This window comes from Oncorhynchus mykiss, chromosome 22, assembly GCF_057628025.1.
Source record: "Oncorhynchus mykiss isolate SJ-2025 chromosome 22, ASM5762802v1, whole genome shotgun sequence".
Lineage (NCBI taxonomy): Eukaryota > Metazoa > Chordata > Actinopteri > Salmoniformes > Salmonidae > Oncorhynchus > Oncorhynchus mykiss.
The window spans coordinates 21,200,583-21,223,300 of NC_143043.1; the positions used below are offsets into that span (position 1 = coordinate 21,200,583).

The window sequence follows — 22,718 nt, forward strand, 5'->3', positions numbered from 1 at the left end:
CCAAGTATCCCCAGGGGTCCTTAGTACCCTTGGTTGGGAACCACTGCCCTAAAGCATGCTCATTTGACAGCGTGCTTCCTACCTAAAAGGTAGGATGTAGAACTATTGTTTGTGTTTAGGCCATTGCCCTATGCTTCTCTGAATTGAGAATTCATTTACTTAGATGCATACTTTTCTATCATCAGTGAGAACAAGAGTTTCTATTGGACACATTAAGGTAGGCCCCTCCTCATTTCGTTCTGATTGCTTCCGTTTGGTTCTGTTTGGTTCCTAGTGAATACACCCCTGATGTTAACTTTCCATAAGCTAATGCTGCGTTTGCAACCAAGTGGGAAGTGGGGAATTTACCACATATAGGACTGGGAAAAGGAACTTTGAACGGCCCTCCAACTGGTAGGTACTAGTGAGAAAACTTGTCCATCATCCTGAGCTCATATTTCTCCCACATGCTGACCTCTGACGTCACATACTAAGGAAATTACCTTGATAAAAGCATGTTCGGCAGTTAGATGCAACAGCAAAACATTATTTATAAAAAGCAATCTATTAATATGCACTCTAAAAATAAAAGGTTCCTGGAGTATCCTTTAGGGGTTCTTCAAATTAAAACTGTGGGGGAACCCCTATAAGTTCCTCAAAGAACCCCTTTAAATGAATCCTCGAAGAACCTTTTGAATAACATTTTGGCGTTAATTTTTGAACAACCCCCCTCCCCTATTATTATTATTAATAATAATAATGCTATTATTGTTTTGTTAGTCATCTGTATAATTACATTTTTTTCATCCTCCCTACACCTCTGATGAATATAACAGGAAATCTGTTCGATCACCATGCACTGCAAAATCATTCTGGCTAAGGATAAGGAGAACAACATATATTGGACATGGGGCTCTGCTGGGAGTTTACCTCATATTATTATTAATAATAATAATACACACAACAATAGCACAATACTTTAGTTGTCAGTGTTCATTATGATGAACCCCACCTCCTATGGGGTTCTTGGAAGAACCTTTTGGGGGCAATTTTCAGTACTAAGAACCCTAAGCTTCTTAAAAAACTTTGAGGATCTTAGAAGGATCCTTGTTGAACCCCTAATTTTTTGACAATAACAATAATTTGTTTACAAGCATGATAGCTGTACTTTTAGTTTATGGTTTACGCAGCTTGTTGGCCAAACAGCGTTTCGCAATGAGTTCAAAGTACTTGAATATATCAAAGCATTATTTACGACTTCACTACTGGTAAATTCCCACCTCCCACTTGGATACGAATGCAACATTATCCTGGGACTTGTAAATAAGTGAATGCCCAGTCAAATTAATTTTTGTGTGTAGGCTACATGATATAAATGTTGGCACATTACTCCACTATGCCATTTTGCTTTTGTTCAGTTCAGAACATTACAGCCCCTAAAAAGATGTGACAAGACAAAATGTTGAATGGTACACAATATGGCTTCAGACATGTTGTCACTTGAGACACATTTCAAGACGTATTCCATTCTAATGCGTCAAACTAAAAGACATGTTCATGTGTGAATGGTTGTGAGATGTTATGGCCAAATCTTGCAATTCGCATGTACACATTTCATGTCATGGCATATTCTCTTTTTTTGTTCTATCATTATACACATTTGGAACATAGAATGATGTCTAACACAAGACTTGTCACTTTGGTATTTTCTTTTCATGCCAGAATTCATTGAAGTAGTGAAAAACTATGATGCCACCAAGAGGAAATGGCTACCTGCGGAGCTGGAGCTGAAGAGACACAAGGAGCTGATGGTGAAGTCAGACATAGCCCAGGCTGCCCTGGAGGTTAAACTGAAAAAATGTCGCAACCAGGTCAATGTGGAGATTAAGAAGCGCTATAAGCCCGAAGCAGACTTTCAGCACTTGGTATGGATCCCTTTAACTTTGTTAGGCTGTCCTATTGGAGCTCATGATTTAGACTTTGAGGTCAATAATTCATTATCATTAGGTCATTATCATGGTACGTGTCCGATTGTTATTAGCACCATCATCTCGAACTTCCCAACATGCTTCTCATAAACTGAAGCCACTTACAGTTTGTTGATCAATAAATGCATGGTTTATTTGGTTAATGTTGTACTTTCTGCAGTCTGTAAGATGATGGGATAAACTTTTACCTTAAATGTCATACAGTACATTCGGAAGGTATTCAGACCCCTTTACTTTTCCCACATTGTTAACTTACAGCCTTATTCTAAAATGTATTAAATCGTTTTTTTCCTCATCAATCAACACACAATATCCTATAATGACAAAGCAAATATCACATTTACATAAGGATTCAGACCCTTTACTCAGTACATTGTTGAAGCACATTTGTCAGTGATTACAGCACTGAGTCTTCTTGGGTATGATGCTACAAGCCTTGTACAAATGTATTTGGGGAGATTCTCTCATTCTTCTCTGCAGATCCTCTCAAGATCTGTCGCTGCACAGCTATTTTCACGTATCTTCAGAGATGTTTGATCGGGTTCAAGTCCGGCTCTGGCTATGTCCTGTTGGAAGGTGAACCTTCGCCCCAGTCTGAGGTCCTGAGTGTTCTGGAGCAGGTTTTCATCAAGGAACTCTCTGTACTTTGCCCCGTTCATCTTTCCCTCAATCCTGACTAGTCTCCAAGCCCCTGCCGCTGAAAAACATCCACACAGTATGATGCTGCCAGCACCATGCTTCACTGTAGGGATGGTGGCAGGTTTCCTCCAGACGTGACACTTGGCATTCAGGCCAGATAATCTTGTTTTCTAGGTCTGAAAGTCCTTTAGGTGACTTTTGGCAAACTCCAAGCGGGCTGTCATGTGCCTTTTACTGAGGAGTGGCTTCCAATTGGAAACTCTACCATAGAGGCCTGATTGGTGGAGTGCTGCAGAGATGTTTGTCCTTCTGGAAGGTTCTCCCATCTCCACAGAGGAACTCTGGAGCTCCATCAGAGTGACCATCGGGTTCTTGGTCACCTCCCTGACCAAGGCCCTTCTCCCCCAATTGCTCAGTTTGGCCGGGCGGCCAGCTCTAGGAAGAGTCTTGGTGCTTCCAAACATCTTCCATTTAAGAATGGAGGCCACTGTGTTCTTGGGGACCTTCAATGCTGCAGACATTTTTTGGTACCCTTTCCCAGATTTGTGCCTCGACACAATCCTGTCTTGGAGCTCTACAGATATTTCCTTTGACCTCGTGGCTTGGTTTTTGCTCTGACGTTGACTGTCAACTCTGGGACCTTATATAGACAGGTGTGTGCCTTTCCAAATCATGTCCAACCAATTGAATTTTCCACAGGTGGACTCCAATCAAGTTGTAGAAACATCTCAAGGATGAATAATGGAAACAGGATGCACCTAAGCTCAATTTCGAGTCTCATAGCAAAGGGTCAGAATACTTATGTAAATAAGGCATTTCTGTTTTTTATTATTCATAAATGTGCAAACATTTCTAAAAAACTGTTTTTGCTTTGTCATTATGGGGTATTGTGTGTAGATTGATGAGATTCTTTTCATTTTTTTTTACCACTTTTAGAATAAGGCTGTAACTTAACGAAATTAGGAAAAAGTGAAGGGGTCTGAATATTTTCAGAATGCACTGTATATCCACACAGCAGCGACAATTGCAACTGATGTGTGATATACTGGTTCACGACAGGAAGTCCAATGCATGCCTAAATGATGAGCAGAGATCTATGCTGGCCAACTTCAACCACAGGGGAGCCAATGTCACCCAACACAAGAGCAAACAATAGGCATAGTATAGTCATATCCCAGTTCTTTTTAAAATGACCTCATACTTTATTAATTTGGGTTTTGTTTCTTGATATCTCATTCGATTATCTGTCATTGACGAGTCTTCATTCCCGTCTCACTCTGATATTAGTTATGATAGAACTGATGATGACACTTTATCACTGAAAATCCACATTTAAACCAAGATTAAATTATTTCATATGTACCCTTATATGACCGTGTAAAAGCTTGTGGCTTGTGGATGGTCCGTGTATCACTCTTTCACGTAGTGTTTCAATGTGTACAGGTCCTGGATGTCACAGTGGTAAACCACTTAAGTCGAGGGCAAGAGAAAAAAGGGTAAGTGTGGACCAGAGGAGGCTAGTGGGAGGAGCTATAGGAGGATGGGCTCATTGTAATGGCTGGAATGGATTTAAGGGAACGGAGTCAAATGTTGTTTCCATATGTTTGATGTGTTTTGTTACCAATCCATCCTCCCATCAGCGTCCTATGGTGTGGACCTCTTGAGGTTTAAGTTATGATTCATTTTGATAGATCTTTGACCCATGTTCTGCACTTTTGGGCATTCCAAGTTATCTTCCATGACACCGAATGCAGGTGCTCCCGCTGGAAAGACAGGAAGAGTAGGTGGTCGCTCAGAAGATCACCTTGGGGGAAGACGAGTGGAAAAGGTAAGCAGAGGCATAATGTGGATTTGACCCATACTTTTCATAAAAACAAGGCTGCAACATGGAGGTCTATGGATTGGTTAACTTTAATAATTAGAAAACAATTCAATGGGGTTTCAGTTTCAACCACATAAAAACGATTAACTGAATTGTTCAAGTTGAAAATCGATTCTTTGTCCTTTGTTTCAAAATTGATGCTTCTGGTTTTACACTAAATCTTTTACTAATAAACGATATCTTAACCGCCATCGATAAGAAACATTACTGTGCAGCCGTATTCATTGATCTGGCCAAGGCTTTCGACTCTGTCAATCACCACATCCTCATCGGCAGACTCGACAGCCTTGGTTTCTCAAATGATTGCCTCGCCTGGTTCACCAACTACTTCTCTGATAGAGTTCAGTGTGTCAAATCGGAGGGTCTGCTGTCCGGACCTCTGGCAGTCTCTATGGGGGTGCCACAGGGTTCAATTCTTGGACCGACTCTCTTCTCTGTATACATCAATGAGGTCGCTCTTGCTGCTGGTGAGTCTCTGATCCACCTCTACGCAGACGACACCATTCTGTATACTTCTGGCCCTTCTTTGGACACTGTGTTAACAACCCTCCAGGCAAGCTTCAATGCCATACAACTCTCCTTCCGTGGCCTCCAATTGCTCTTAAATACAAGTAAAACTAAATGCATGCTCTTCAACCGATCGCTACCTGTACCTACCCGCCTGTCCAACATTACTACTCTGGACGGCTCTGACTTAGAATACGTGGACAACTACAAATACTTAGGTGTCTGGTTAGACTGTAAACTCTCCTTCCAGACCCATATCAAACATCTCCAATCCAAAGTTAAATCTAGAATTGGCTTCCTATTTCGCAACAAAGCATCCTTCACTCATGCTGCCAAACATACCCTTGTAAAACTGACCATCCTACCAATCCTCGACTTTGGCGATGTCATTTACAAAATAGCCTCCAATACCCTACTCAACAAATTGGATGCAGTCTATCACAGTGCAATCCGTTTTGTCATCAAAGCCCCATATACTACCCACCATTGCGACCTGTACGCTCTCGTTGGCTGGCCCTCGCTTCATACTCGTCGCCAAACCCACTGGCTCCATGTCATCTACAAGACCCTGCTAGGTAAAGTCCCCCCTTATCTCAGCTCGCTGGTCACCATTGCATCTCCCACCTGTAGCACACGCTCCAGCAGGTATATCTCTCTAGTCACCCCCAAAACCAATTCTTTCTTTGGCCGCCTCTCCTTCCAGTTCTCTGCTGCCAATGACTGGAACGAACTACAAAAATCTCTGAAACTGGAAACACTTATCTCCCTCACTAGCTTTAAGCACCAACTGTCAGAGCAGCTCACAGATTACTGCACCTGTACATAGCCCACCTATAATTTAGCCCAAACAACTACCTCTTTCCCTACTGTATTTAATTTAGTTATTTATTTTGCTCCTTTGCACCCCATTATTTTTATTTCTACTTTGCACATTCTCCCATTGCAAATCTACCATTCCAGTGTTTTACTTGCTATATTGTATTTACTTTGCCACCATGGCCTTTTTGCCTTTACCTCCCTTATCTCACCTCATTTGCTCACATCGTATTTAGACTTGTTTATACTGTATTATTGACTGTATGTTTGTTTTACTCCATGTGTAACTCTGTGTCGTTGTATGTGTCGAACTGCTTTGCTTTATCTTGGCCAGGTCGCAATTGTAAATGAGAACTTGTTCTCAACTTGCCTACCTGGTTAAATAAAGGTGAAATAAAAAAATAAAATAAAAAAAAATAAGTATTGGCCTTCACAATGCAAAAGCAGTCCAGTTTTCTGAATGTTATTTGAACCACCTGGAGTGGAACTAAGGCCTTTTTACCAGGGAGACAGTTACGTGGTTCAGCCAGTCTATCTTAAGCCCTTGGCACAAAAACATTAGTTTATTTTTAGTTCAAACATATAGATTCATTTGATCAGCCGGTCGTTAGGTCTTTGAAAATAAATCATTAGACATTGTGTGGGACAGAAATAACCTTACTGGATAATCAATTAACAGAGAACCCTTAATATACACCATGATTTGTCTAGTGTTACAGTTATCAAAACATTAATGCGGAATCATCTGATGTGTTCCTGGCCATTGTGTCCCTGTAGTTGGGCCTAGTGTGTTGTCACTTCCTATTAGCTGGCATATTAATCAGGCCCTCTGCTCAGCGTCATCCTCTCAGTGCACAGAGCAGCACACCCGTCTGCTCAGGTGGAAAAAGCACAGGACCATTCACATTGTGCGTCCCAATTGGCACCCTATTCCCTATATAGTTAACTACACTATATATACAAAAGTATGTGGACACCCCTTTAAATGAGTTGATTTGGCTATTTCAGCGACACCCATTGCTGACAGGTGTATAAAATAGAGGACACAGCCAACTTTAAACATCTGCTATCTGAGCAGCTAACCGATCGCTGCAGCTGTACATAGTCCATCGGTAAATAGCCCACCCTATTTACCTACCTCATCCCCATACTGTTTTTATTTATTTACTTTTCTGCTCTTTTGCACACCAGTATCTCTACCTGCACATGACCATCTGACCATTTATCACTCCAGTGTTAATCTGCTAAATTGTAATTATTCGCCTACCTCCTCATGCCTTTTGCACATAATGTATATAGACTCTTTTTTTCTTTCTTTTTTTTCTCTACTGTGTTATTGACTTGTTTATTGTTTACTCCATGTGTAACTCTGTGTTGCTGTCTGTTCACACTGCTATGCTTTATCTTGGCCAGGTCGCAGTTGTAAGTGAGAACTTGTTCTCAACTAGCCTACCTGGTTAAATAAAGGTGAAATAAATAAAAAATAAAATCTCCATAGCCAAACATTGGCCGTAGAATGGCCTTACTGAAGAGCTCAGTGACTTTCAACGTGTTACCGTCATAGGATGCCACCTTTCCAATAAGTCAGTGCCCCACTCAACTGTAAGTGCTGTTATTGTGAAGTGGAAACATCTAAGAGCAACAATGGCACAGTTGAGAAGTGGTAGGCCCCACAAGCTCACGGAACGGGACCGTCAAGCATGTAGCGCGTAAAAATCGTCTGTCCTCGGTTGCAACACTCACTACCAAGTTTCAAAATGCCTCCGAAAGGTCACTGGTTCGAATACCTGAGCCTTCGAGGTGCCCTTGAGCAAGGCAGTTAACCCTAATTTCCTCCAGGGGCGCCTTACTACTAAGGTTGACCATGTAAAACAACAATTTCACTGAACCTATCTGGTGTATGTGACAATAAAACCATTTTTTACATTTTTTTTTACTACTTTTAGTGCAGGAAGGAATATGGTATCATCTGGGATGTAGCCTTTCTGACTGCCTTGTCACATTTTTTTCTCCTCCCACATGCACTGTAGAGATCGCTTCACTCTGAGGGAGCAAAGACTACTCAGCACTGTGTGAGTTCATTCAATATGAGTAGGCCCACTCATTAATCTTGAAAATGGTAAGTGTTTCATACTTTTAATCAGGAAGTTGAGACTACGATTGTGAAAGCAACCGTCACAAACCCAGAGACTTTCCGGCAAGAGCATTTGGAAAGGACAATAAAGCCTACTTAACTCAATCCCTGTGGCTCAAGCTGTTTTTCCCCAATTCCCATGCAATAAAATTGTCAATGTTCTTGACTCCCAATGATGAAACCACTGATGACCCTGAAACCACCGTGGAGCTCGACACCATAGCAGAGATGGAAATGACCACCACCACAGAGCCCAGACTCAAACGGGTCTTCACTCCCACTTTGAGACACTACTTCCTGTCTAAAACTGTCTCATTGATACCATCTTCTCATGTTAAACTACAGTTGAAGTCGGAAGTTTACATACACCTTAGCCAAATACATTTAAACTCAGGTTTTCACAATTCCTGACATATAATCCTAGTAAAAATTCCCTGTCTTAGGTCAGTTAGGATCACCACTTTATTTTAAGAATGTGAAATGTTGATTTATTTCAGCTTTTATTTCTTTCATCACATACCCAGTGGGTCAGAAGTTTACATATTAGTATTTGGTAGCATTGCCTTTAAATTGTTTAACTTGGGTCAAATGTTTCGGGTAGCCTTCCACAAGCTTCCCACAATAAGTTGGGTGAATTTTGGCCCATTCCTCCTGACAGAGCTGGTGTAACTGAGTCAGGTTTGTAGGCCTCCTTGCTCGCACACACTTTTTCAGTTCTGCCAACAAATATTCTATAGGATTGAGGTCAGGGCTTTGTGATGGCCACTCTAATACTTTGACTTTGTTGTTTCTTAAGCCATTTTGCCACAACTTTGGAAGTATGCTTGTGGTCATTGTCCATTTGGAAGACCCATTTGCGACCAAGCTTTAACTACCTGACTGATGTCCTGAGACGTTGCTTCAATATATCCACATAATTTTCCCCTCATGATGCCATCTATTTTTCATGATGCCATCTATTTTTTTGAAGTGCACCAGTCCCTCAAGCAACAAAGCACCCCCACAACATGATGCTGCCAAACAGTTCTATTTTTGTTTCATCAGACCAGAGGACATTCATCCAAAAAGTACGATCTTTGTCCCCATGTGTAGTTGTAAACCGTAGTCTGGCTTTTTTATGGCGGTTTTGGAGCAGTGGCATCTTCCTTGCTGAGCGGCCTTTCAGGTTATGTCGATATAGAGCTCGTTTTACTGTGGATATAGATACTTATGTACCGGTTTTCTCCAGCATCTTCACAAGGTCCTTTGCTGTTGTTCTGGGTATGATTTGCACTTTTCGCACTAAAGTACGTTCATCTCTAGGAGACAGAATGCGTCTTCTTCCTGAGCGGTATGACGGCTGCGTGGTCCCATGGTGTTTATACTTGCGTACTATTGTTTGTACAGATGAACATGGTACATGCAGGCATTTGGAAATTGCTTCCAATAATTAACTAGACATGTGGAGGTCTACAATTTATTTTGATTTTCCCATGATGTCAAGCCGTCGGCACTGATTTTGAAGGTCGTCCTTGAAATACATCCACAGGTAACACCTCCAATTGACTCAAATGTTGTCAATTAGCCTATCAGAAGCTTCTAAAGCCATGACATAATTTTCTGGAATTTTCCAAGCTGTTTAAAGGCACAGTCAACTTAGTGCATGTAAACTTCTGACCCACTGAAATTGTGATACAGTGAATTATAAGTGAAATAATCTGTTTGTAAACAATTGTTGGAAAACATACTTGTGTCATGCACAAAGTAGATGTTCTAACCGACTTGTCAAAATTATAGTTTGTTAACAAGAAATTTGTGGAGTGGTTGAAAAACAAGTTTTAATGACTTCAACCTAAGTGTATGTAAACTTCCAACTTCAACTGTACCCAGCGACTCTTGAATAGAAATTGTTTGTACTATTTAGAATATGTATAGAACTTTTAACCGTCTGGGCTCTATTCAGTTGATTAGTCCAGAAACGTGTGAGCCATGTCGGAAGAGGATCCAGTTCGGATAGATGGCCATGAAGTCCAGGGACTGCTTTGTGGTAGCTCATCCCGAATGTAAACAGAAGTGCCTGAACTACTCTGTCTCTGCCTCATGTGGAGCTCATGGATCTGAAGTACCTCAACTCAATATTCCCAAAAGTTCCAACCTTGCTTTGTTCTGTTTGTTAAAAATAAGCATTTCTCATTCATTTGCAGGACACGTTAGAGAGCTTTGCCCCACCTACCCAGCTTAGGATCCCTCAGATAATTGTTCAGTGCGTGAATGAAATTGAGAAAAGAGGATTGGCGGAGCAATATTATTCTCAATCTGGAATAGTTTCTATTCAGACATTTATATTTGACTAGTTATCAGCATGTTTGACTTCCTCCTCCCTCTGTTGTTGCAGAAAGGCATTTAACGTGTTCCTGGGGGTGAGCGTATGGTGAAGCAGCATGCCCAGCAGAGTGGATGACATACACATCATTTCCTGAGGAAACTGAAGGAGTCTCTCATCACCTTCAGGCTGCATAGAACCTTCATGGAGGCCTGTGGTATGTGATCACTTTTAATGACAGGGTTGGGGTCAATTCGGAATTACTGAATTTAATTCAATTCAAACAATGAATTTGAATTGGCTACACCTCACAGCAAGCATAATTTGAATTGCATTTGAATTGAAGGAAGCAGAATTGAATTCAAAGCTGTGAGATGTGAAACATGAAAGTTTCATTCAGCTGACAAAAGGATAGGCCACTTATTATTGCAAAGCGTACAACAAATAAAGACTATGATGATGTGTAGAATAAATATGCCTTTTGAATTTTGTTTCACAGTCATCAGGGAGTTGTCAAATATTACAACAATAACCATCTACCCTAAATGGGTCAGGTTAACGCATTCTCCAACACTTGGTACCTAAGGGTTTGCGAGGCGATTTTTTGATGCTCATTAAAAATCCATCCATGAGCGTTACTGCCAAATGCACTGCATCAATCATTATATTCATGTAGATTACACAGCTCAGATACTTTAGTGCGGCTTCAAACCAGAGGCCAAATCACTGTAAATGTTTGAGTGCAACACTCAGAAATCCTGCTTTACACACTCAGGGTCGAGTCCTAACTTCCACTTAATTCAAATTCTCACTTCGTCTCCCAATGACATCAAAATGCATGACTATAAAGTGAAAATTCTACTGAAGTGGAAGTTATGCTTTGCCCAACACAATGAACAGTCACAGGGTAATTTCTTGGGGTGCGACCAATTCAAAAATGTCATTGTAATTAAAGGAACCCCCCCACCAGAGGAATTTGCCACCACTATTTTAACGTAATTTCCTGTCCTGGAGAGGAAATGCACGTTTAGGTTCCACCTTCAAATTCAGAATTGACCCTAACCCTGTTTAATGATAATCAATTACCCTATGGCTCTTTATAAACTTCCACTTAAGTAGAATTTTCACTTTAGCTTGAAAATTTGAGTTGAGTGGAAGTTAGGATTCCCTCTGAGTGTGTGAAGCAGGATTTCTGAGTGTTGCACGCAAAGTGATTTGGCCTATGGTTTGAAGCCACACTAAAGTATCTAAACTGTGTAATCTACATTAATATAATGATTGATGCAATGCATTTGGCAGTAATGCTCATGGATGGATTTTTAATGAGCATCTCAAAATCACCTCGCAAACCTTTAGGTATCAAGCGCTGGAGAATGTTTACACTTAACCTCTTAACCAGGGCAGATGGTTATTTCCTTGTTGTAATATGACTCCCTGATGACTGTAAAACTCCCTGATGACTATAAAACAATCAACACTCAATATTTCTCCCAGCCCAGTTTGTCTACTTCCAGCATATTAATTTCAATCTTATATATGGTTTTGAGTGAAGAGTAAGTGGTAATTTGTGGCATGCTGGGAATGAGCCCATTTAAATCACTCTCTTGCTCTCTGCCTCAAAGCCGATTGACTTCAGGACATAACACCAACCCTTTTGTAAATTGCATTGAGATGTCTGAAGGAGCCCAGGGCATTTGCCATCCACAAAACGACTAATGCTACAAACTAACTAGAATGTATCTCTAGAGGCCTTCTGAGTCATAATGGAGTGAGTGAATCAACAAAGAGATAATTGCCAGAGGGAGTGTAGATTATTTTGAGGTATAACGTTATTGTATGTCTCTCAGCATTTTTCTCTGCTGTTCTTTGTCCTAAAGGGCCTCACTGATGGGTTGTGTATCGCTTACAGAGATTACAGATGATGACAACAGCGCAGCAATCATTTACCAGGCCATAGCAGATCTGCCAAAGCCTAACAGAGACACTGGTTTTCCTCATGCTGTATCTGCCGAGGTAACACCTAAGGGTGATGGGATACCTCCCTGTGTCTTTAGAGTGATTATTATTTTTTCTCCCCGAGAGGGTACCATTTCCTTAACTTACAGTTCCATAAATGACGAATCCCATAACTTGTCAGGAAATTGAGCAAAATTGGACCACTCAGATGCAGGTTATTGCAAGAGTAAACAGAAAGTTTATATTCGATAAGAGGTTAATGTCTTCTTAATAAGTTTATTGCACACTGCCTTACTGCCCACTGTAGAGTCCTGCAGAGCCAGAACAGAACAATTTGTCCAGGATGTTTGGACCAACCATTTTGGGACATGGAATGGCAGAGCCCTTCCCCACAACCCTTATGAGAGAAACAAACACAAAGCCAAAAGGTGGGCACTGTCTTGTGTATAAATGTCATGCAATTGTGATCTTCACTATTTCACAGTGTTTCAGTATTTAAAAAAAAATAAAAAAATCAAGTGTCACATTGAGTATTTCCATTGATCTGGTCCTTTCAGTGCTGTAACATTTCTGCAATGCTACCCATGTAGATGCATGCAGTATGTGTAATACCTCTGCATTTGTGAACCAGGTTACTGTCGATTTCATCATCTCTCTCAGATCACAGGCCGAATGCTGTCGTTCCCTGCTGAGAACTGGAAACGCCACCTCATGGTGTAGAACCAGGTTATATCAGTGATCGATGCCAATGTCAGCCACAGCATAGACAGAGGGCAAACAAACAACCTGTCACCAACACTCAGCTGCTGTGTGCTATTGAGAAACTCCACCGTCAATGACTACTCAACAGCCCTTGCCCAAATGTAACCAGGGTGATGTGTCAGTTTTAATGTACACGATGCTGGATTAGGACAAAAGCTGAATCCTCATGGTGCCTCCAACACGTATCTACCATCTCTTCAGATTGTCTGTTTAACCCGCCGACTTCCCCTGAGCTGTGTATATACCCTAAGACTCCTACCCATGGTTCCCTAAAGGGCAGAATGAAGAATGCCTTCAATACGTAAGACCACTTTTATTTAATTAAAATTGTTTTTGAAATCTTTTAACACTTTTGAAATTTGTCAAAATAGTTTTGCGGATAGCATATGACAATTTGCTACCTTTTCTCATTGTCCTTGTTAGAATTTGCTTTTTTGCAGTAGCAGGGCAAAGACTGATACGGTTAAAGTTATTTACATCCCTCAACTGATATCACTGTGGTTTCCTGACTTCTTTAAATTGGATTAGTTTTGTGTGGATAGTTCAGTGGAACGAAGAACGTTGGTATGTTCTTGGGAAAATAAAAGCACTTCACATTTGACTACATATCTTTGTGTAAAAATGTTAAATATTATATGAAATGTTAAGTATTGTCAAATGGAGTATGATAGGGCAGTGTACATTTGAGGAACTCTCAGCACTAATGCATGACAAACACAATTGGGTAGCTGTGATTGAATAAACTGCATTATGAAACATTTCTGCATGGTCGTGAGAATCAATGTTTTTTTTCTTAAACTTGGAACTGACGGTTGCAATTTTGTTATAAAAAAACACTTTTAGTAATTAAAAAAGGTACAAACTCAGTCTGAACCATTAGTGATTGATTAAAGCCAAAATCATTCCATTTCAAAATGAGTCACACAGGAACAAAATTTTATTATGGTTAACTATATCCCATTATGATTGTCACAAATAACAAAGTACAGAATCGAAGGACAGAATTTCCAGGTCACCTGTTATGTTCAAATTTCAAGCAAACATTTCTTGATTGCTATTTAAAAGTGGAAAACGGCAATTGGTACATCCATTTTTGGACTTTTGCAGATTGCCCCTTTAATCAAAAGAAACATGAGACGGTCAACAATGTATTTCAGAGAAGAATGTCAGAATAACTCTTGCAATTAAAATGGTCACGTTTTAAATCAAAGCACTCATGTTGAAATGCCCCCAAATTACCACTCATAATTAAACAGTTTGTAACCAATTCCTTTTATTTTGCAATCTTATAAAAGTCTGCAGCTGATTAGTTTACATTTTCAGGGCGCAATTTGAGTAACAAAAGGTTAGCACCACCACCTAAAATAAGTAATGCCAGCAACCCCATGCCAAAATATGATCATTATTTTATAATTCCCCTTACATGGTAGTGAATCCATCATACAGAGCTCATTATAGGGCTAGTGCAGAAATGTAACAGTTAAAATACATTTTATGAAACGTACGTTTCATAAAAGTGGTGGGATGACATTCAGACGTGTCGAAGTAATCAAACCAACCAACGCTCATCATCAGCCTCCCAAAGCATCTCAAATGATGGTAACGTCAGTTAATGCATAAAGGGGGGGGGGTACACAATATCAAATCTAGAACTTTCCAAACACCTAAATAAGTGTCATCTCCTTTTTATATATTTATCTTATGTACAATAACCCAGAGGCAGTGGCATTGTTCTTCAAGCTAAAATCCTTCATTTGGTTTGACACTAAATGAACAGCGCACACAGAAAATTAACTACAATATAATTTGGTTTTTGAAGCTCCGGTTGAGGTCTTTGTATGGCAGAACAATTGAGTTGAGTATGATTACCTCGGCCGGGATAGTTACATTACAACCTGAAAAAAATTGCAATATTAAAACATTGTCATGGTTACATGCTCCAAAAATCAACATGAATCCAATACCCTTTTCACACTATTGCCCTGAAATGCACTGTGCTGGCTCAGATATTTCCTTTTCAGCTAGTCCTTTCCAGCAACTATGGTGGAGGTGTAACCAGTCCAGCTCAACTTAATGTTATAAGTTTTATAGGCAACTTACCAAGAATGGTGATTGATGGTGTGAGTTCTCCATCTCTGAAGAGTGTTTCACTATCTATTTTGGCATAGGGGTCATTTGGATTGGGGTCACTGGGAGTTCCTTCAACTCTGGCCCACTTGCCGATAGTGCTGTCCCATCCCACTATACAGTTCAACACACAACTGTGATCCTAAAAGAACCATATGAAAATGGAATTAGGTCAGTGTTAATTATCAATCCTACTTTAAACAAGTGGACATAATAAAAACATGATCTGTGTGCTATGATCAAGAGAAGAACAGCCATTTCAGCATTTACTTTTTGACTGAGGAACTGGCCAATTTTTCACTTTTTTTTTGCCATAATGTTAAGGTAGGCCAATAGGAACTGCTTGCCTGTAGAGTAGCCCCATGGAGAATAATGGACTCCCTCACTCGCACCCCAGCCCCGATGGTCACACCTGTGCCTATGGAGACGTTGGGACCCAACTATAGAAAGAGATTTATTTAGATGTTTTATTAGGTATCATTTATTGTCTTTTTGTTGTTGTAGCATGTAGTGTCTTTGACTGTTGAGGAGTTGAATTGTATAGTATATACACCACCGTTCAAAAGTTGAAAGAAAAGCACATTCTGTCCATTAAAATAACATCAAATTGATCAGAAATACAGTGTAGACATTTTTAATGTTGTAAATTACTATTGTAGCTGAAAAAGGCAGATTTTAATGGAATATCTACATAGGCGTACAGAAGCCCATTGTCAGCAACCATCACTCCTGTGTTCCAATGGCACGTTGTGTTAGCTAATCCAAGTTTATCATTTAAAAAAAGCTAAATGATCATTAGAAAACCCTTTTGCAATTATGTTAGCACAGCTGAAAATTGTTGTTCTGATTAAAGAAGCAATACAACTGGCTTTCTTTAGACTAGTTGAGTATCTGGAGCATCAGCATTTGTGGGTTCGATTACAGGCTCAAAATGGCCAGAAACAAAGACATTTCTTCTGAAACTCATCAGTCTATTCTTGTTCTGAGAAATGAAGGCTATTCCATGCGAGAAATTGCCAAGAAACTGAAGATCTCACTGTGTACTACTCCCTTCACTGAACAGCACAAACTGGCTCTAACCAGAATATAAAGAGTGGGAGGCCCTGGTGCACAACTGAGCAAGATGACAAGTATATTAAAGTGTCTGAGAAACAGACATCTCACAAGTCCTCAACTGGCAGCTTCATTAAATAGTACCCGCAAAACACCAGTCTCAACGTCAACAGTGAAGAGGCGACTCCGGGATGCTGGCCTTCTAGGCAGAGTTGCAAAGAAAAATACATATCTCAGATTGGCCAATAAAAATAAAACATTAAGATGGGCAAAATAACAGACACTGGACAGAGGAAGATTGGAAAAAAGTGTTATGGACAGACGGATCTAAGTTTGAGGTGTTTGGATCACAAAGAACAACATTCGTAAGACGCAATTTTTTTTTTAATGATCTGTCAAGCATGGTGGATGCAATGTGATGGTCTGGGGGTGCTTTGATGGTGGTAAAGTGTGAGATTTGTACAAGGTAAAAGGGATCTTGAAGAAGGCTATCACTCCATTTTGCAACACCATGCCATACCCTGTGGACGGCACTTAATTGGAGCCTATTTCCTCCTACAACAGGAAAATCACCTAAAGCACAGCACTAAACTATGCAAGAACTATTTAGAGAAGAAGCAGTTAGCTGGTATTCTGTCTATAGTGGCCAGCACAGTCACTGGATCTCAACCCTATTGAGCTGTTGTGGGAGCAGCTTGACCGTATGGTACGTAAGAAGTGCCCATCAAGCCAATACAATTTGTGGGAGGTGCTTCAGGAAGCATGGGGTGAAATCTGTTCAGATTATCTCAACAAATTGACAACTAGAATGCCAAAGGTCTGCAAGGCTGTAATTGCTGCAAATGGAGGATTCTTTGACGAAAGCAAAGTTTGAAGGACACAATTATTTATTTAAATTAAAAATCAATATTTATAACCTTGTCAACGTCTTGACTATATTTCCTATTCATTTTGCAACTAATTTCATGTATGGTTTCAAAGAAAACAAAATTTCTAAGTTCTCAAACTTTTGAATGGTATTGTATGTAGGTAAGTAGTAAGAGCAAGGATAAGCACTTACCACCGCAGTAGGGTCAATATTGGCTGTTGGGTGAATGTAAACATTTCCTGGAAAAAAAAATATTAAAAAAATGTTGGTATAAATACACTGTAAAGACAACCAAAAACATCAAAAAAGTAACAAAAGGCAAGTAATGTACTATAACCTACCACTTATTCTAGGCCCTCCTTCCTTGTTTGTAGCCAGTCTTTCAGGGTGGGTTTTATGGTACTGGTTGAGGTACAAGCGACTGGCGTATATTGCAGACCTGTCATTTTTTATTTACAAAAAGCAAATTGTAAAATGGGGAAATGTAAGATGACTAAAGTTAATAAACTCAGCAAAAAAAGAAGTCCCCTTTTCAGGACCCTGTCTTTCTAAGATAATTCATAAAAATCCAAATTACTTCACAGATCTTCATTGTAAAGGGTTTAAACACTGTTTCCCATGCTTGTTCAATGAACCATAGACAATTAATGAACATGCACTTGTGGAACGGTCGTTAAGACACTAACAGCTTACAGATGGTCTGCAATTAAGGTCACAGTTATGAAAACTTAGGACACTAAAAGAGGCCTTTCTACGGACTCTGAAAAACACAAAATAAAGATGCCAAGGGTCCCTGCTCATCTGCGTGAACGTGCCTTAGGCATGCTGCAAGCAGGCATGAGGACTGCAGATGTGGCCAGGGCAATAAATTGCAATGTCTGTACTGTGAGACGCTTAAGACAGCGCTATACACAATCAACAGATATTCTCATATCTGTTGATAGTGATTGCCACCAGACTGGAGGTACAAGGACAAAAGACACATTATGTACGGTTGTATTGTATTGATGCCATTCGGTGAACACTGTATAGTTCTGTAGCCACTGACAAAGTCACTGCCTTCTGGTTTTTAGCTCTTGCAAGCCTCTCGGGCTGGCGTTTACAGAACATTTGGTGATTTCTGATTAAGATAAGGGCCTGCCTGCTCATAGAAGGCCAGTTAGACATTTTCCTGTGCTTGTGGCAACTCCTAATAAAAAAATATATCCGGCTTATTACCTTTACCTATGACTGGTCTCCTTTTTGTTCACCTGTAAATTCCTATTACACAGATTCAGAAGATGGTTGAGTATCCTACTCCAACATCTTCAGGTCCCACTGACCACACAAGTTATTCACAGATTGAGACGACCTACTCACCCTGCAGATTTGATTTGGCTCCAGATGGCAGGTGTTTTGTAGACATAGAGCTTGCCCTGCCCAGCCAGGGCTGTGAAGATGTCTTGTTCTAACCGAATGGCCTCAGCCCGATGCCAGCCATTGCCATTGGTCTGCTCGTCTCTGTGAGGAAGAGACCAATCTATGAGACCATGCTCTTAACATTTATCTCTGGGCGCGTTTGTTTTGCATCATCCGGTAGCCACATTTTAGACCATTCAATTGGTTTTAAAGTGATAACTCCACCCAGAGCACCAGGCGATACAAAACAAGCGTGATAAATAATTCTCTAGTACAGTGTTTTCGAAATGTTAGCTCACAACCACTTCCGATTGGATTGTGACCTAAAGGCTAGCTTGAAGGTCACAAGAAAGTTTGAAAGACTTTAGATGGGTCTTTAACAGCACCAAAGTCACCAAGAAGAGTTGTCAAAAAGAGTAACTGATTCACCAAGTGCCCAAGGATACAGTGGGGATTGTTAAAAGTTGATAAAGCACAGTAGTATTAAAATGGATTGTGAAAGCAAAAGTAATTTGACAAAAGAGGGATCAGAGGCAACATGGTTGACTTGAGTAATGGAACACATACTCAAGGAAGTCCAAAAATATTCTTATATCAAGGTCAATGTCACAACAGTCCCTTTGAATGGGTCCAAATTTGATAGTTAAATATCTGATTGTGCGATTTACTACTATCAAATTGTATAAATGTGTATGCCAACTCCTTCAATCTTGACAAATGATGATGATGTGCACATCAAAAGATAAGTGAGTGTGTGGAAATAAACCTTCCAAAACACACCTTTGAGAGTGATTTATCACCCCATGTGCTAGTATTGTGACTCAATGAAGAGATACGCTTTTTAGATAGATATTTTTGTGTGACGTATTTGACTAATGCGTATCTCTACTCTAAAACCACACTGTGCAGTGGCCTAGTTGTACCGACTTACCCCTCGTATGGATATCTGGTGATGGGGACGGGAAACAGAATGATGGCAGGAAAGGGAAAAGGGAAAAAGACAAATGAGGAGAAACAACGATAGGAAATTATCAAATTTGCATGCACCACTCCCATGCATAGAGATCCTAGGATCTCCCACGATAGGGTCCCTGGGGGATCCCTCCCACTCACAACAGCATGTCCTGCTGGTTCTTCTGGAAGACTGCCCCAATGTGTTGGAAGATCTCCGGGGTAAACAGGTAGATTCCACAGTTGATGATGTCACTCACAAAAGTGCTAGGCTTCTCCACATAATGTAAAACCTGAAATAAGAGCGAGAGAAAAACTTTCTGGGTCAAGTAATAATTGTAAATATAGAAGCGTGACTAAAATGTGCTGCATCACCTCATTCGTTTGCTGGTTTTCCACAATACAGCCATAGTTCATGGACTGCTTTCTGTTTGCCTGCAAAATAAAGAAAAATAAAACAAGTGAGAGACAAATAATGATATCCCATTGTCTCCATCAAGCATATTCCCAACTTTTCCCTGTATTGTTGAAGGCCTAAAGCCATAGAAATCATGGATGTCTCCTCACAGTTGTCCCCAGGATGACGAAACTGCTAGACTCTCCGTGTTCCTTCTGGAAGTTGAGCATCTCTGGTAGAGGAAACTCAGAGCACACGTCAGCATTCATAATGAAGAACGCCTCAGGGCCACCAGATAGAATCTGATCTCTGAAATGGTAGATGCCGCCTCCAGTGCCCAAAGCAGCATACTCCTGCAAATACCTACATATTTTCAACAAGTTCATCAATTAGACTACTGTCCATCCATGTGTTCTAGGCTTTGTCTTATTATGACAACGTTGACACAAAATTACTATGATCCTCTCCTTTACCTGATTGAGATTTTGAATTCCTGCTGTGCGCTAGACATGAATCTGGTAAGTTCTTCATTTGGCTGGTAAAAGCCAATTAGCAAAATCTCCTTCATATTTGGCACCTATGGGAAAAATGCAAACCATGTTTCTTTCTACCAATGATGAAGAGAGGGACATTTATTATTTTTGTCAGTGCTAACCTACCTTGGCACATTCTTCAACGTGATGCTGAAGCATGGGCACACCAGCCACTGGAAACAAGGGTTTCGGGACCTCAAAGGACAATGGTCGAAACCGTGTACCTGTATGACAAGTAGGGCAAAAGTCACCTGCTCAGTTGATCATAATTACATTTTGATGACCTGTCTATCCTCAATCAGCACGCCAGTTCTTTCTGGAAATAATTAGATACCTTGGGAAAAGTAAAGAAGCTATACTATCCTAGATTCTATTCTATGGAGTTGAAAGCACCCCTATTCTATTATTTTCTGTTCTATTTTGGTCTAGTGTTGAAAGCACCAAACTTGTGCAATGTGACAATTCAAGTATCTATGCAAGGCTATCTTGACAGCTAGCTGTCAGCCCTTTTCGACAACGCTCATCGGAAAAATGATTTGATATGGCAAGCTGCACCTGAGGGTTTCCATGATCACGCCACGTCATTCATTAGCCTACAACTAGGGTGTATTCATTATGCAGATTATCTTGCAAAACGTTTTGCTCCAAACGCTCTTCAACGTGACGGAGAAGCGGTTTTCTTAAACGTACATTGTCGTTCATTTTAATTGTATGGTTTCCACGCGTTGCCATTCAAATCTGTAATAGTCTGCGAAGTGTTTGGCACAAGCACCTATCGATTCGGCTATGCGGTGAAGTCCGCTTATTTTTTATGAAGAGAGACACGACTTCACTTTAACTTCCGTTTATGAACCAAACGGAACTCAACAGCGTTTGGAATAAACGGTTTCTGTTGCAAAAAGTTTTGTAACAGAATTGTCGTAACGAATGCACCCCTAAACTAGCCCTTCAGAGCCAGGCTAGCTAACAGCTAGCTAGATATGTGGCTCTAGATAGCAGAACTGGAGGAATTAACATGTATGAATTTAGTAATTTACTTAACACTCACCTTTCTGTGGGCCTCCAATGAGAATCACAGATTTCAGCATCTTGAATTTGTTGTAGCTAACGTTAGCTGTCTACTAGTAATCTGGATCAAATCCTGACTTTGTCTTCTTCCTGTTTGTTTGTTTTTGCTTAATACGTCATCACGTAAAACGGAGGATTGTGGGAAGTGGTGTTTTCTATACCTTTGTATATCAGAGGCATGTAAAATAATGAGTGGATGAATGCCGTGATGTTATATTCTGCTAGTTGTGACATGAATTATATTTGATTGTAAAACTTTAATGGGGGTATTACATGAATGTATCCTGCTCATCACATTCTCTTCTTCCCACTACTAGGATTCCTTTATGTCTCTCCAAAGTCAGTTCAAACCGGGTCAAACACCTGCTTCACACGGATACCTGTTGTTTCACATCATATTTATGCATGAAAACTGCCTAAGGTCAAAGAAGATCATGAACTTCAATAAAAGAGAACTATACATAAACAGATACAATAACAGAGGAGTTTACTTTCTCATTTGCTCATTAAAATGTTACCTGCAGTAAAATGATCTCCCAAGTGGTTTCTAAAGCACATCTTTTCCACGTTAACTATAACATATGCAAAACCACAGATAGCGTTTGTATCAAACGGATGGAACACCATACTCTGCAATAATCATAAAATTAGATGCTGCTTAGAGCAGCAGTAAGCATGAGGTTGGATCCGCTGCTATTCTTAACTCCGTGTCATATATGACTTGAATTTGAATAAACCAGCACATGTAAAGTGCTCTATCTACCCATTCCCCTACCCTTCACAAGAACAAAATGATTAACCACTAGGGTGCAGCAGCATAATAAGATAATGACATTTCAGGATGTCAGTACTGCGTATGTTTAGTTAACGACAATGCAAAAAGTCACCTCCAAAATGTTTGGCACCTATGATAAAGATGAACAAAAAACATAATACCAGTAGTAAACTGTCATTTTCTAACATGTGGGATTATATTTTTCTCTATTAATGATTCAATGGAATTAAACAAAATTACACATCTCAAATAAAATGAAAAACGTAGCCAAAAACGAAGTGTCATAATTATTGGCACCCCTGTTTTCAATACTTTGTGCACTGAGACTGAGATTGGAGAACACATTGGGACAGATCTTAGACCATTCCTCGATACAGAATATTTCCAGATCCTTGATATCCTTTGGTCTGCGCTTAATGACTGCCCTCTTCAATTCAAACCACAGGTTTTTAATGGGGTACAAGTCGGGAGAATGAGATGGCCATTGCGAAATGTTTACTTTGTTGACAACTAAACCATTTCTTTGTGGATTTTCATGTGTGCTTAGGGGTCATTTTCTTGCTGGAAGATTCACTTGCGGCCA

The 22,718-nt window shown here is 40.1% G+C and overlaps 1 protein-coding gene and 1 pseudogene across 2 annotated transcripts; one reads left to right on the forward strand and one right to left on the reverse strand.

Moving 5' to 3' along the window:
* Window positions 1–1,438: 1,438 nt before the first annotated feature.
* Window positions 1,439–13,320, forward strand: LOC110502061 (rac GTPase-activating protein 1-like; annotated as a pseudogene).
* Window positions 13,321–14,221: 901 nt separating this feature from the next.
* Window positions 14,222–21,490, reverse strand: LOC110501540 (mannose-1-phosphate guanylyltransferase regulatory subunit alpha-A). 2 transcript variants are annotated; one of them, XM_021579187.3, is made up of 13 exons: window positions 21,341–21,490; window positions 20,419–20,516; window positions 20,233–20,336; window positions 19,930–20,122; window positions 19,738–19,797; window positions 19,525–19,655; window positions 19,343–19,357; window positions 18,373–18,513; window positions 17,355–17,452; window positions 17,206–17,252; window positions 15,440–15,532; window positions 15,066–15,234; window positions 14,222–14,860 (listed from the first exon to the last, which is right to left on the reverse strand). In XM_021579187.3, the coding sequence occupies exons 1-13, from the start codon at window positions 21,378–21,380 to the stop codon at window positions 14,760–14,762; spliced, it is 1,290 nt and encodes a 429-aa protein (XP_021434862.1). In that variant the 5' UTR covers window positions 21,381–21,490; the 3' UTR covers window positions 14,222–14,759. The 2 variants fall into 2 exon arrangements, with proteins under 2 accessions (XP_021434862.1, XP_021434865.1); XM_021579190.3 differs by lacking the exon at window positions 19,343–19,357.
* Between the last annotated feature and the right edge of the window lie 1,228 nt (window positions 21,491–22,718).